Source organism: Elephas maximus, chromosome 4 (assembly GCF_024166365.1).
Source record: "Elephas maximus indicus isolate mEleMax1 chromosome 4, mEleMax1 primary haplotype, whole genome shotgun sequence".
NCBI lineage: Eukaryota > Metazoa > Chordata > Mammalia > Proboscidea > Elephantidae > Elephas > Elephas maximus.
Window position 1 is genome coordinate 173593969 of NC_064822.1, and position 15434 is coordinate 173609402.

Below are 15434 nucleotides of genomic sequence, written 5' to 3' on the forward strand. Positions count from 1 at the left end.
ATCCCGGGTGGAAGGAAGGCTGGAGCAGGGTGAATGAGGGGGCGAGTCGTCAAGGGAGGAGGTCAGTTATGAAGGGCCTTGGAAGTCACTGTGCGGGCTTTGGCTTTTACTCCGAGTAAGAGGGAGTGCTTCTGGAGGATTTTGAGCAGATGAGAGATATGATCTAATGTATTCCAGCTACTAAGTTGAAAACAGTCTGAGGGGAGCCAAGGGAGGCAGCAGCAACACCAGTTAAAAGGTGATTGGAATAACCCAAATGAGAGTTAGTGGTGGCTTGGAAAAGCATAATAGTAGTGGATGTGGTGAGAGGGGATCAGAGTCTAGATACATTTTAAAAGTAGAGCCCACTGGAATTGCTGCTGGATTGAGTGACTTGAGAGTCCTCCTGCTTTCAGTTCCACTCCACTTTTCACAGTACTTTGTGTCTCTATTTCCTGAGCTTTCCCAGGAAGGGGATGAAGCCTGAATCAGCTCACTTCACCATATCCTCTCTACAGGTAACTCAAGATTAGCTTTCTTCTTCTGTTAAGTCACTTCCTGTTCCTGCCTCTACTCATCACCTTTCAAAATTGTATAGTTATCTCTTGTTCACTGATACCTCATTGCCTACTTTTTCTCCTTATAGGATTATACCTTAATATTTTTTAACTCCAGTGTTAATGAGGTTTGAGGAAAGGAGTTTGGACTTTATTCTAAATGTGCTGGGAATCCATAGGACCGTTGCATGGTGAGTGTAAGCGAAGGAGTGACAAGGTCTGACTTACAGGTTTAAGAGATTGCCTTGCCATCCATATGGAGAGCATGTTGGAAGAGGGAGCAGGGAGGGAAGCAAGGAGACCTTGCAGTGGTCCAGGCAGGAAAGGAGGTGGCTAGACTAGGATAGCAGCAGAAGAAAATGGAAAGAAGTAAATGGAATCTGGATGTACTTTGGAGATAGAGCCAACCGGGCTTGCTGATAGCTTGGATGTTGGGAGAGGGAAAGATAGGAACTGAGATTGAGATTTGTGGCCTGAGTAGCTGGTGGTGCTGTTTACCAAGCTGGGAAAGACTGGGGAAGGAGGAATAGATTTTGGAGTTTGGCAGAGTCAAGGGATAAGAGATTGGACCTCAGGTTTGGAATGCCTGTTAGACTCCAAGTGAAGATGTTATGTAGGCAGTTAGTTCTAGGGTCTGGAGCTCCAGGGAGAGGTTTGGGCTAGAGATAAATTTTGGGAGTCATCTATATGCCGACTGTCCCCAAATGTATAGTATTTTACCTTTTGTGTTTGAATAATTTAGAAGTATTTTCATCTATAGTCTATACTTTCACCTTTACAATTCTAGTTGGTATTATTAGCAAATGAGGAAATTGAGGCTCAGAGAGGTAAGTAGTTTGTCCACTGAAGCTTAGAGCTGGCAAAGCCAGGATTTGAATCTAAGTACATTTCCCATTCTGTTAAATCCAGTTAAAGGTGGCTCTTTTCTGATATTTCATTACAACTCTGCCTCAAGAGTGCTATATTCCCAGACATTTCTCCTTAGAAAAGATACAGCCTTTTCCTGAGAATGAATCCTAGTATTTCTTAATATTTTTTTCTGTGTCTTCTCAAGATATTCTCACAATTCTCATTCTTCCTGGATAAACAGCTTTGCACAGCACCCTCTGCCATAAATCCAGAATAAATGTCTAGTCTCACGCACCTTGTTCCAGAAATGCCTGCCAAACCCCCATGTTAAGATAGACTCCTAAAATAGTGCTGTATTCTCAAGTAACCTTTCCTTCTAAAGTCAACCTGTTGTAAAGCAGTGTTCCCACTCTCCCCTGGTCTCGCTTTGGTAGTCTTTCTTAAAACTCAGCAATATCAAGAATTTGAGCAGGTATAGAAGGAAGCGAATATTTGTGCTCTCAACTTTGACCGTTCTTTGGATGTACCTGGCTAGATGTGATAGTTTAAGCCAGAAAAAATGAGAGGCTCTTAAAGTAAGTGTTTTGGATAGTGGTTGCAGTTTATTTGGAACATTAAGCGTGCATTGTACGCAGCTGGCATGGTTCTGCGGGAAACCACGCAATAACCCAGCCACTTAAGAGTCGGACCCAAAGAGGAACCGGATCAAAACTGAAAGTTGGATGTTGGCAAGTAAAATGTGAGGGAAAATGGAAAATGTAGCCCACCACATCAGTTACATGCTGTTTGTAATTGCCATGAGATGAGCTGACAAAAAGTGTCACAGCATTGTGAGTTTTTAGGGTATACATGTCACACCTAGATTCATGCAGTGATTTGTTTCTGTTTTGGTCCTGACACAAGCTGAAGTAAGAGTAGTAATTAGTAGAACTTAGTTTTCACTCTTGAAATAAAAAAATGTTTGGAAGTGCTATTTTTTTCTTCATAGCATCATCTGTAAGTTGGTACATATGTATTCTCCATGAGAAAATTTGAAGAATCTTTTAGTTGAACGTGTCTTTTTGCCTACCCTCTTCCATTTCTCCAATTAGAGCATTGCAGTTATTTTTCCTGATGTTCAGAAAGCAACGGTCACGCTGCAGATTGCCTAATGTTGTCTTTTGTTAAAAGTTTAACAGTTGTCGCTAAAGATTCTTGAACATAGATAGCATGTGGCATGCAGTTCTGTAGCTATCGCCTCTTAAAAATGTCACCTCTACCAATTAGAGGAGCTTTGAAAACTTAGTTTCACAAAACATGAATGTCTCATCTCCTCAAGCCTGATCGCTTCAGAGGTGGTGGGATGACTAGTAGCTAGCTAAAACAAGTGTGCAGAGGCCACTAAACAGAGGTAGTCCTATGCTACATGTTACAAATGAGCTCATGAAGAAGACTGAAGAGAGCAGAAGGACTGGGTAAACTGGAGCAAGAAAGTCGGTGCTAAGTCGTTGAGAATCAGCATCAGTGCCGCGTGATAAATGAGTGCAGTTGGCCAGAGAAGGCCCTCTGAAGAGAGTGAACATGTTTGATCAGAAGCTGTTTAAAAATGTGACAGACCCAATAAGTAGCATCACCTTCTGTGACCTCCAAAATGGAGGAGGATGGAGCAGAGAGCCAGGTGTTGAGGAAGGAGAGAAGTATTTCATTAAAAAGATGGGGTCACAGTTAACATAAAGACTGCTCCAGGCTCAGAAGCAGACACGATTCACTCACAGAGTACTTTTTTTACATAAGGGAATTTCAGTCTGGTCTAGGCTTCTAATGAGAAATTCAAAGAATCTTAATGAAGTACAGCCCTCCTTTGGGTCTCTGTGAGGTGGCTTATGTGTCTCACCAGTCCGTGTGCAATGAGCCAGCTCTCCCAACAAGAGTGGGCCTTTGATCAAGACTCTAGAGCAACTCATCCTCTAGTAACATGCAAAATACTGGAAAAGGTGAGGTTAATCAGCAGTAACCTATACACCCGAGTTGTGTGTTTACAAGGGAAGTAAAGTTTCATTCAGTTTTGTTTTAAATTAAGCTAGGGAAAAGGATTTAAACCCTGGAGTCTTGCTCTCCTTTCCCAAGTGTTCTAGACTTCTAGGTACTCTTAGAGTGAAGTCATGCCTTCGATGTCTGACATATAATGATGCTCCAGTGGGAGATAGAGCAGAATATTGGTCTGGAATGTTCTTCATGTCTTCTCTTTCTTCAGATTCTTTCTTGACCAGCTTTATAGATACAGATAAAGAACAGGAGGAGCTATTCACATATAATGCTGCTTGAAATCATGTTTGGAACTAGACTTTCTATTAAAATAGAAATAACATATAGCTTCTTTAACTTCGGTATAAATTTTACAAGAAGGGAAGTCATCAAGGGCAAACATTTTTATCTGGAGCCTTGCTTTCTCTAATGGCTAATGTGTTTATTGGAAGGGTAAGCCAATTTCCTGCTCCAATTCTTTTTTTAATTCTTTAATAAAAATTATCTATCTGCGTAAGGAATTCCCAAGCTAAGTTTCATTTCAGCATCCAGGCAAACCAAATTATTATATTTCCAGATTTCTTCTTACTTTTGCTGCCATTCACAATGAGGAAGGAAAAAGTGGACTCCTTTGATGTGGGGAGGAAAAAAAAGCAATATATCACTTCCCTGAAAGAACATTTCTCAGTCTCTCATGTGAAAAAGGATTAGCACCTCCAACAAAGGTCCTGTAGATCACAGAACTGGGCAGCAATACCAAACAGTATTCCTAAGCAGAGGAGGAAAAACTGTATTTGAGCAAGAATGTTTGTCCTGGCAAACAGAAGCTTTTTAATAACTGCAAATCGGAGGTAATGGCACCCACTCCTCCCTCTCTTCCCCTAAATCCTTGAGGGCAAGGCAACTAGTTTAAATGGAGTCAAATCAACCTTTGTTTTAAAAGTATAGTCTTATCAAAATGTAGTAATTTCACGGAATGGTTCAGTGTATCTATTTTTGGCTTACCCATATGTAGATAAAATTGATTGGGAGATTCCTCTTTGACCCTTTCTTGTTCCACAAAATTCTCATTGTAAGATGATTTGCCTCCATTTCAGATTAATAAAAATCATTACAAAACCTGCTGAGTTTGTTTATTGAGATTTTTATTGAAGGCTTATCAGAAGAAAACCTACCCGGGCTCTCCAGCACCTTCAAGAATCCTTATACAGTAGATATAATGAGGTTATGAGAAGTAAGAAAATGTTAACTCACGTGTGGCAGAAAATCCAGGAAGAAAGTTTGTTTGTTCAGCAAGATTTGGTTAAAAAATTTGCTTTTGCCAGACTTTCATTTGTTACTTCCTTTTTCTAGATTGTGTTTTCTAAAGCTGGGAGAGTGAAAAAAAAAAAAAAAACCTTGATTTAAAATGATAATAACACCTTGTACTTATGTAGCACTTGAGACCATCTAAAACCCTCTGCAAGTTGAAGCTTCAAACAGTCTGGAGATCCTTGGCTCCCTACTTCACGTGATCCTGCTTGAATGGAAGTTTCTAAGTGGGAGGGAAGAGGGGGGCTGATGACGCTAACAGTGTGAGCCCCAAGATAAGGTACTTGTTGCCAAATGATCCTTCTGAGTTTGGGTCCAAAGAGAAATTCAGGCAACTCTTACTTTAGTGTTAGAAATCGGGATTATTTTGTCCATGGAGACACCTTGTTGTAAGAAGATTTTATTTAATTTCCATATTTAAGAACAAATTTTGGACATCATTAACTAATCAGTAACCCTCTGACCTTTCAGTAAATATCCAACTAAAGCTTTGAAATTAGGGTGTTTAGTGTTTTATGGCCCAGAATAAAAATCTCCAATGCTATTTCCAAATAGTGTAGCCTCAACGCATTTTCTTAAGCTCTTGACACATTGAGCTGTGTGTATTTTGTAAAGTTCCTATGGTTATTGTTTTACAATAGCTGCTTCCAGAAGCATCGTAAAAAAAAAAGAAAAAAAAAGTCGTAAGGGTTTCAATTAATCAGCCCTTTGTGTGCTTCAGACTATGCAAATTTATCACCTCAAACCATTCAGCTGCTCCTGGGAAAGCCCTGTAAAAACTGTATTGTCTTCTAGCGCCTCCTCTCATTTAGAGTGATGTTTTAATAAGAAAGCTAATCAAGTTTTCTTATGCATTATTTATCTGTTAACATGTAAGGAAGAGCCACATTAAAATTATGTCAACCAGGATATGGCAAGTGATGTGATAGATCTGGAAATGATTCAACTACTGAACAAAGCTAATACGATTCAACAGCTTTTGTCTACCCCTCTCCCCCTTGGGATTATTTAAGGTGGCGGTGTGAAAAACACAGGGAGGTTAATTCCATAGCTAGAAGCGGGGAAGGAAGAAAGGAGCAACCACCTGTGTTAGCCTTCCCATTTCATTTTAGAGATTTACATTTCTGAATGTATGAAGGCACAGAGAGATGAGTTTATCCAAAGCAAAACATTTCTTACTAAATAGGAACAGTCGAACTTGAAAGCATTTCTGCTGCTTCTTTGGCCCCATTTACCGCCATATTCATCGGCAGTAAACTACTCCCAACTAGAAACCTACAGCCCCGGGCCCTGTGAAGTTGTTCGGAGACACCATCCTGATCCTGTTAAATGACCTGAACAGCCCACTACTCCTAGTGAGCCTCTTTTCGCCTCTGCAGCTGAAGTTAGTGCAACTGCTCCTTCTATTCATTAAGTTGGGCTCCTTTGCTTTGCTAGTTTGCTTCCTGCTGAGAGTAATTAGGTTTCTTATATAATAATAATTCCTTGTATTTAGATGCTGCCTTTCTCTGAGGACCTCAAAGTACCTCTCAGACATTAGCTCATCTGTTCTTCTAACACAATTGCCTCATGAAATAGGTGGCTAATTATTCCCATTACAAAGGCCAAGCAACTAAGGCTCACTAGCATGTGGTGCTCCCCCTCCCCCAAATAACACAACATCAGCTGAAGAGCAAAGAGTCAAATTAAGGTCACGAGGTTCCTTGATATCCTGACATTTATAGGTCTGAGACCCCAGGGGGTGGCGAACTCTTTACAGAGGGCATTTCCCCTGCATTTGTGAACCTCGCTATTACGGGGCCTCAGTCAAACATTCGCTCCCTCTACTAAACACCAGCCTTCTTCTTCCTCTGTGACTGATAGAGAAAAATCACAGCACCATTTCACCCTTCCTTCAGTGCAGAGGGTGTGAAACTGCGCCGAATAAATAACCTGGTCTACCAGCAGAGTACCCGCAGAGAGTAAAAGGAGGCAGTTTAGATTCTGATTAGTATTATCCCACAGAATGGATTGCCAGATCACTTTGTGCATTAGAAGGTGGCAGTCCGAATTGTATAATGTTCTAGTTTTCAGTATCCAGTCAAAATTCGTATAATGTTTTAGTTTTCAACATCTAGTCAAATTCATCTGCATAGGATGCCCCTGGGTGTGGAGTTGAGGCCCTGAATCTCTTTATATCCACCCTCCATTGAAGCCCGTGCCATACAGCATCTGCTTGGTAATTGTGGGAAATGGTTCTCTCCCTTTCCTCACTCAAAAAGCAAGAGTAACAATATAGATCAACCTCAGAGTAATAAATTTAATCCAGAAGTAGTTACATAGAGAAGGTAGACTCGCTACATAAACTGAAGCAAAGCACAGTGAGACCTGGCTATCAACAAAATAGAAGACCGTTTGCTAGTCAGTTCTCAACACACTGAAGTCACCGCAGAAACAGCCCTTGAATTGAAGGTGTTATTACAGTTGTCCTCTGCAGGTGGTAGTGTTTGCTTTCTTGTCTTGATACGGTACCAGAATGCTTTCCTTTTTTTCTTACCTTTTTTTCTTTTTTTATCTTTTCCTTTTTCTATTTGAATTAAGCCAGATCCATTACACAGATCTATTACACTAAAACTTTTGGCTTCAAAGTAAAAATGACGTTTGAACAAGTCAACTGCTGTTACTAAGCAGAAATACTACCTAAAATAGTCAAATGATTGATCAGATTCTCTGGACTTCTGCTGGGTAAACCTATTCTCAAAATGATCTGTATGTTGCTGTGTGAAGCCATGGAAATAGTAGTAACCAATTGGCGTAAGAGCCCCCTGTGCCTAGGGCATGATACAGAGAATTGCAACCGTGGGTCCCCAGATCTGCCATTCCTGAGTGCGAGGACAGTCAACTTGTGGTGTCTTTAAAACCCAAACCCAGTGCCGCTGAGTCGATTCCGACTCATAGCGACCCTCTTTAGACTCCCCAAATTCTTTGCCTTTACAGCTTGAAATTAAGGTTGATGGTAATGGAATCATATTTTATTGACTGAGCATTTGCAGTCCCTTTCTGCTCTAGCTTTCTACTTTTGATTTTCCTTATTAACTATTATCGTCTTTAAGAGTTCTGTGGTGTGGAGTTTATGGTCTGATTCCCAGCTGGCCTCTATGATTAGTATATTAAATTCTCCTGAGCCTGGTAAGCGGGTGTGTTTGCATTTCACTGCCAGGAGGTTGTGCTATAAACAATGGGCTTGAGACACCAGCATGAGCCAGGGGATGAAATTTTATTTTAAAATCTGAAATGCTGTGTAAGCATTTAAGGTATGAACTGGTAATTGTTTCACAACAGTTTCCATTAGATATGGTTTATTTGTAGTCCATCCTCTTTTCAAGGATCCAGGGGAGTGTTAACACACTGAAGCAGACTGCATAGCATTTACATTTTTAAGCCAGCATTAAGGGTCAGTGATCATAACTTTTGAGAGTTCTAAATATTGGAAGGGATTTTATACCTCTGTCCCTGGAGAAGACACATTTTAAGTTTTTCATTCAAAATTAAGAAAATTTCACGTTTTGATTAGGGATTTGACGAATTCTAAAATAGAAATACCTTAAAAAGAAAAGAAAAAAAAAAGCCAGGCACTAAGAGTGAGAACTGTTTCTGCTCCCTAATGAATTCAGTAAAATACACACTTTTAAATATCATCTGTCTCATTTGAGATTCGAGATGATCAGATTCTGTCTAAATATTTTGTTTTAGCGTCTAAGCTCATTATGGCCTCTTTGTGTTAACTTGTATTAAAATCTGTCAGCTATGACTGGTCTCATAAGCACAGTCAGCGGACCAGAATAAGTTAATTATTTACTTGTGTCACTAGTGCTCTCCATCTAATGAAATGCACAGCTGTGTTAGATCTGCAGTGGGATGTCTTGCTCCCATTGTTCCGCAAGTCAGCAGAGGGTAGAAGCCGCAGTGATGGAGAGCCCTCGCTTCTTTCTGCTGTTCTGGCTTTCTGTGTCGATTTCATGGATCTTTTATCATTCACTTTCACACAAAACAAACAACACAGGGCTGTCTGCTATGGGAACCATCCTGGCATATAAAAGGGTTTGCAGAACCTAAAGTAATTTTAAGTTAGCGAAGATTTAATTTTTGGCTTACAGGTGCCCTCGGTTCAGATGCAGCCAAAGCAGTTCCTCTAGTGGCAGGAAATAAATCAAATGTTGTTTATATGCATTTTTAAACTAAATCTCAGCAAAGGGCTGATAAGAAAATAACTTCCCCAAAAAGGAAGCTCTGCAGGAAATATTCATCAGATTTCAAGCAAAGTGATTGGAGATTCAGATTTCAAGGGAAGGAGCATTTCTTTCATTCTAACAACATCATAAAGTCGGATTTGCATGAACAGTGTCCAGTCAAACTGAAAACACAAAATGGGAGTTCTCTGTCCTCACCCTCCCCCAGTATAAGCATGTCATGCTTCAGTTTGTGCACCTCCCGCCCCACGCTCCCACCTTCCCTTGTTGGAGGGGGGACAGGCAGACGCCAGCATCCCCCTGTGAACTGCTGCTGAAGGGGTGCCGAGTTTTTTCTTCGGTTTTGTTTTTCAGGGATATAGTTGCACCCCACCCCACCCCCAGCCCCTCACCAGCCAAAATTGCCTTCTCACCCGAGCATGTCCCAGGACCGGCCTCTTTCAGAGTTGATGTTTTTAACATCTCGTTCACTCCTCAACAATGTTGTTGTCGGTTCACCTAGATTTACAGTTTGATCTCTTTCAGAGCAGATTTCCCAGTAGCTCTCGGGTTTTGTCAGATAATTTCAGTGTGGACAAGATGGGTTTTTGGAGAGAAGGAAGAAGGATTACACACTCTGCTTGATTTAAATTCTAGTACATGGTAGCTGAATTTGAAATAAAATTAACCAATTATATCTGTACTTCTTATAGGAAAGTGTATGTTTTTTATAATAAATAATACAGTTTCAACCAGAAAGCCAATTAAAGTAACACATGCTCTAGAATTCAACTCCACAAGCCTTATGACCATATTATTGGCAGCCACTAAGAAATCAGAACATTAATAACCAGTGTTAAATGGGCACATGGCATTCTTTATCGTTGGACTTTAGCTTTTGGTGATTAGAACATCATAAATTTTTTATTTGAAAACAGTTTGAGTAATTATGTGGAAGTCAAATTGAGGAGTGAAAAACTTCTTTGAGAGCAGTTTCTTTTCGGTAGGTGCAGATGGTTGATAACTTTACACACAGGGCAAAGTAATTTTATCTTGCTGCAAATATAGAACAGTTTTTCCTTAGTCCCCTGCCATTGTACACTAGTTTTTACTTTCTAAATTATGTAGATTGTGGTTAACAATCTAAGTTCTACCCCTCTGCTTCCACCTGAGAGAAAGAAACCAAGAGAATTAAAAACTGTTTAGCAACAAAATCACCTACAGGTTACAATACTAATAAGGCAGCAATAAAGTGCAGTTAAGAGAATATCAGTAGTGTGCAGGTAGTTGGTAGCTTGTTTTCTTTTGTGTTCATTCTTAGGATGCCGTTTCTAATTCTAGTCCTTTTCTCCAAGAATGATTTGACATTTTATTTTCTTGTTCAACATTACAAATTTAATCAAAGATGGCTTTTCTAATGGGTTGTAAGCTATAGGAATTAAAATTCCTTCGGACGGTTTAGGCTTAGCCAGGGGAGCCCTGGCAAGAAGCAACCAAGCAGGCAGTGCTCTGCAGTGCGTTGTTGGACCTAGTAGCACATCAGCCACACACAAATACCTGTCACCATTTTTTAAAACCAGGTCTTAGAACACACCCCTTGTTTAATCGGCTCTGTGTTTGGTGGTCAGAGACCTTGGGTTCTTATAATTTGGGTACAGAACATAGCAGATCACAAACTAGCTGATAAGAGGCAATGTTGCCGCTGACTTGAAGCTTCAGAGACATTGCCGGGCCCAGGATGCAGTGAAGTCTCCACCGCGCGGTGTCCAGGGCACGAGAGGTGGGTGGGCAGCCTGACAGCAGCAGTGCGCATCATGCCCACAGGCCGTGCACTGGCTGCAGCCTCTTTCTGCAAGGGGAGTTGTTTTTGAGCTGTTCGGCTAGCAGGATTGTTGGAAATTGCCTTTGTTCCTCTTACTAGAGACTGTGGGGAAAGTGTTTAGAGCAGTGGAAATAGAGCGAGCAGCGGGGAGATCCCAATTAGGTACTGTATTCGTCCTTTCTGCCGAATTGCTTTATGCAGCAAGAAATCTTCTCTCCCCCAGGTGTCTGTGGCTTGATTGTCCCCCAGGAAGACATGCCGTTTTGTGATTCTGGCATCTGTCCGGACATCATCATGAACCCACACGGCTTCCCATCGCGTATGACGGTCAGTTACCTTGACGTTTTGCAGAGGCGCTACTTTTGAGGAAGAAAGCAGGCAGTCGGGTTAGTTATAGTCAGTGGAGGTGATAGGACCCTGAAATAGACTTCTAGAAAGGGCCCTTAGACCTCTTGTGAAGTAAAGAGGCTCCTAGCCACTGATAATTCTGGGCCACTGTCCTCTACAGAGAGAATGAGGAGCACAGCTACGCTGCCCTTTGAGAATGCAGTCTTCTGAGTAATGACCTTATCCCTCAGCAAAGAAACCCATGTAGATCTCCCTGTAAGTGGCTATTTCTCATAATCCTGGCTCCACCACTTAACCAGCCGCGTGACCTTGGGAAAGTTATTTAACCTCTCTGTGTCTCGTATGTAAAATGAGAAAAATAACAGCGCCTATCTCTTGGGGGTTTTGAGAGGAGTGAAATTAGCAAACACATGTAAAGCTTTTTGCAGAGGTCTGTCAGTTAGTAAAAGATCAATAAATATTTGCTGCTATTAATTTGTCACCATAATTAGCAGTGGTCATCTCATATCCTTTGGGGAAAACAGGCCAGAGGTGAATAAACAGAATCCCCATACCGCCAGGGGCCACTCACTTCATTTGTTCACATCGCACAGGTGGGCAAGTTAATTGAACTGTTGGCAGGCAAGGCTGGCGTGTTGGATGGCAAGTTCCACTATGGCACTGCGTTTGGAGGCAGTAAAGTGAAGGACGTGTGTGAAGACCTGGTTCGCCATGGTTATAACTACCTGGGAAAAGACTACGTTACGTCAGGCATCACAGGGTGAGTGTGTGGTTTAGACATTTAAAGGAAGAGTGGTTTTATGAGGGTTGGGGTGAGAGCCCTTAGCATATACAGCTTTACTCCTCTCAGAAATCTGATACCAAAAAATCCAAATTTAGAAAGCTAGTCATTAGGCAGTGCTTTTTGTACTGGCTATAATTTTTTTTTATAATTTAGAAAGTGGGAAAAGATTTAATTTACTGAAATATGATTTCTACCCAACTTATATGGAACACATCACTTGTGTATAATACAAGGGGTTTCTTTTTAACTGTTGAACTTTGCTCTGCATTTATATGATGAATATTAGATAATTAGTGGTTTGACAGACAGCCTGAGGCCTAACATTTGTGCATTTGTTCACCAAAGATTTCTTAGACACCTGATAGGCACTAAGCACCGAATATGTAACAATAAACAAAGTAGGCTTGGTTCCTGCTTACCACTGAGATTTGTTACTAAAACCCGTTGCAGTTCCAACTCATAGCGACCCTATATGACAGAGTAGAACTGCCCCATAGGGTTTCCAAGGAGCGGCTGGTGGATTCAAACTGCCGTTTGGTTAACAGCAGAACTCTTAACCACTGCGCCACCAGGGCTCCAGAGATTTGTTACTAGGCATTAAAAAAATACCAGACAAAAGGGAGCTTCTCAGTGGGGCCTATCCTGACAACCTAATTAAAACTACAATTCAGTACTGCCCATTCCTCTTCCCTGCTTTATTTTTCTCTGTAGCACTCATCACTATGTAACATACAGGTAATAAAACTATACAATACTGTGGTCTCTCTCCCCAACGAGAATATCATCTCCATGAGAGCAGGACTTGTGTTTTGTTCACTGTTCCGTTCCCAGTACCTAGCAGAGGGCCTGGTACACAGCAGGTGCTCCATAAATATTTGTTGAATGAAGGAGCGAAGACAAATATAAGTGGAAATAGTTCTCACCAAAATGAAGACCAAGAATAGGTTAGAAGAGCCCCGTAGGAGGTGGATATGTGATCTATGTTGTGAAGGATGAAAAGGAGAGGCTGGTCTCGGTGTTCCGTGCAGAGACAAAGCTCGCTTAAACACCTTACAAGGGAAAGAGTGTGGTAAGTGCAGGGAACTGGAAGAGGCCAGTCCCGCTGTAGTGCAGCGAGTGAGGCAGTGAAGTGGGGTCTGGGGTAAGATTGGCGAAGGAGCGAGGGCCAGGTCACACAGGCTGAACATGGATCTTCTTGTTAACCTGCGAGGAACAGATCCTCCAAATTATTGTGAAGGACAGAATTGAAAGCTTGATTCATACATGGTTTTAAAGGAAAAAATCAGTTGCTAAAATAAGACACACATATTTTAAAAGGTCCCTGGGTGACGCAAACAGTTTGCTGCTAACAGTTGCCAGAGGTTGGAAGTTCAAACCCACCTAGCAGTACTGCGGAAGAAAAGCCTGATGACCTGCTTCCGTAAAGATCACAGCCAAGAAGGCCTTATGGGGCGGCTCTACTCTGTAACACATGAGGTCACCATGAGGCAGATTCAGTTCAGCGGCAATGGTTATGTATTTTATGCCAGATAAAACTCTGAGACCTTGTGTTTATATGGTTCTCGTGAGGTTTTAAACCACTTGGGCATGAGTGAAACACAGACTGGAAGTATGTGTGAGAACAGATGTGATTAAAATGGTGAAGATCTGTTAAAAATATTGAGTGCTTTTTAGAATGATCTGTCCGTACTGTAATAATATGGATTTCTTGAGGTGTATCCTACTTGAGGTATTATAGCAAAATCGCATTACAGTAAAAGAGTAACGGTCTGTTTTCAAAAACGGTACAGTAAATTGCTAGAGGTGCATGTCAGAAAGCTGCAGTTGTCAGTGCTGAACTGATTATCGCAGTCCCCACTTCTTCACCCAAAGTAATGCAGATGTGAACCGGAAAGTATGCAAAACCCAGCATCAATTTGGTGCCTCTTCGTATAACATAGTTTTACTGAAAGATTGGAATGGGAAAAAAATAATATTAAACGCTGATAAGTTGTGGAGTCATTTTTGTTGTTAGGTGCCCTCCAGTCAGTTCTGACTCATATTGACCCTTCGTACAACAGAGTGAAACAGTGCTCAGTCCTGCTCCATCCTCACAATCATTGCTATGTTTGAGCCCATCTTTGTAGCCACTGTGTCACTCCATCGCATCTAGGGTCTTCCCCTTTTTCAATGACCCTCTACATTACCAAGCATGATGTCCTTCTCAAAGAACTGGTCCCTCCTGATAACATGTCCACAGTACATGAGACAGAGTCTCGCCATCCTTCTAAGGAGCATTCTGGCCGTACTTCATCCAAGACAGATTTGTTCATTCTGGCAATCCATGGTATATTCAATATTCTTCACCAGCACCACAATTCAAAGGCATCAATTCTTCTTCAATCTTCCTTATTTATTGTACAGCTTTTGCATGCATATAAGGTGATTGAAAATACCATGGCTTGGGTCAGGCACACCTCAGTCCTCAAAGGTGCTGTGGAGGAGAATGTAAAATTCACATGGGATTCAAAAAAAATGTCCTGCTTGCTGCAGACAGCTATAGGCTATCCCAGCCCTCACTATCTCCCCCTCCCACCCCCATCCCATCCACAGTTTTCATTTCTTTGTCATTTATCTCAGTGGAAAAGTTTGAGAAGCACTGTTTAGTCTGTTGGTTGAAAGTTCACAGAGAGCCAAAAACACACTCAGCCACCAGCTTTCATCCCTTGTTATATTCTTGAGCATAGCTAGGAAGAAAAATATTTTATGGCTTTATTCTGTTGATGATAGAATGGCATTGGGTAACAGAGTTCCAGAAATTCTACCACGAGCAACCAGCCATCTGACTGAGGAATAGAATCATTCATTGTTAGAGCTGAAAAGAACCTTGGCCTTGACCACCTTGTTGTACAGCTAAGAAAACAGATAGAAAGGCCATGGAATTACTACATGATGGAGCTGGGACAAGAACAGGGTGTCCTGCACTGTCGGTTGTGCCTTCCTCTCCTCTCTGGGTCTTCCAAGAATCCGGTTGTATTGAATCCAGCTAGAGTGGCTTGATAACTGCAGAGGCCCTTGTTAATGATGCTGAGAGTGTTATAAGAGGCACCAAGCAAGCAGGGGCTAAATGTTTTCTTTTGCCTCCCTGCCGTGTCTCATGCTCCTTGGCTCTCTCCACTTTATATCATGCCGTAGCCCAAAATGGACTTGTTTCCAGACTGCCCTGTGTGGCAGGGAGAGCACTGGATCCAATTCCTGCTGTTCTACTCACCAGCTCTTATTTAACCTCTCGCACCCTCTGTGCCTATTTCTTCACCTTAAAAATAGGGATGACAACATCTTTCTCCCTGGATTGTTGTAGGGATTAAATCATGGATTAAATGGCACATGGCAGGTGCTTCCTTACCTTGGAGGAAAGAAGTTCTAGGGCACTGAAAAAAAAAAAAGTAAATAAAGACTTCTATCTCATGGCTACTCTTATTCCAGACTTTAAAAAAAAAAGTTTCTTCTGTCAAAGCACTTATTTCATTCTCTTTTTAAACTCTTACTATAGTTTTCTAAAAATTCATGGACCCAGTTATTTAACAAACGTA

General features: G+C 41.4%; 1 protein-coding gene across 2 annotated transcripts in view; it reads left to right on the forward strand.

Moving 5' to 3' along the window:
• The window catches only part of POLR3B (RNA polymerase III subunit B), a 145573-nt gene that overhangs the window by 119298 nt on the left and 10841 nt on the right, over nucleotides 1-15434 (forward strand). For both annotated transcript variants that reach the window (XM_049884249.1, XM_049884250.1), the window contains 2 exons: nucleotides 10954-11057; nucleotides 11672-11838. In XM_049884249.1, coding sequence (XP_049740206.1) covers nucleotides 10954-11057; nucleotides 11672-11838 — 271 coding nt within the window. The remainder of the gene's footprint in view (nucleotides 1-10953; nucleotides 11058-11671; nucleotides 11839-15434) is intronic.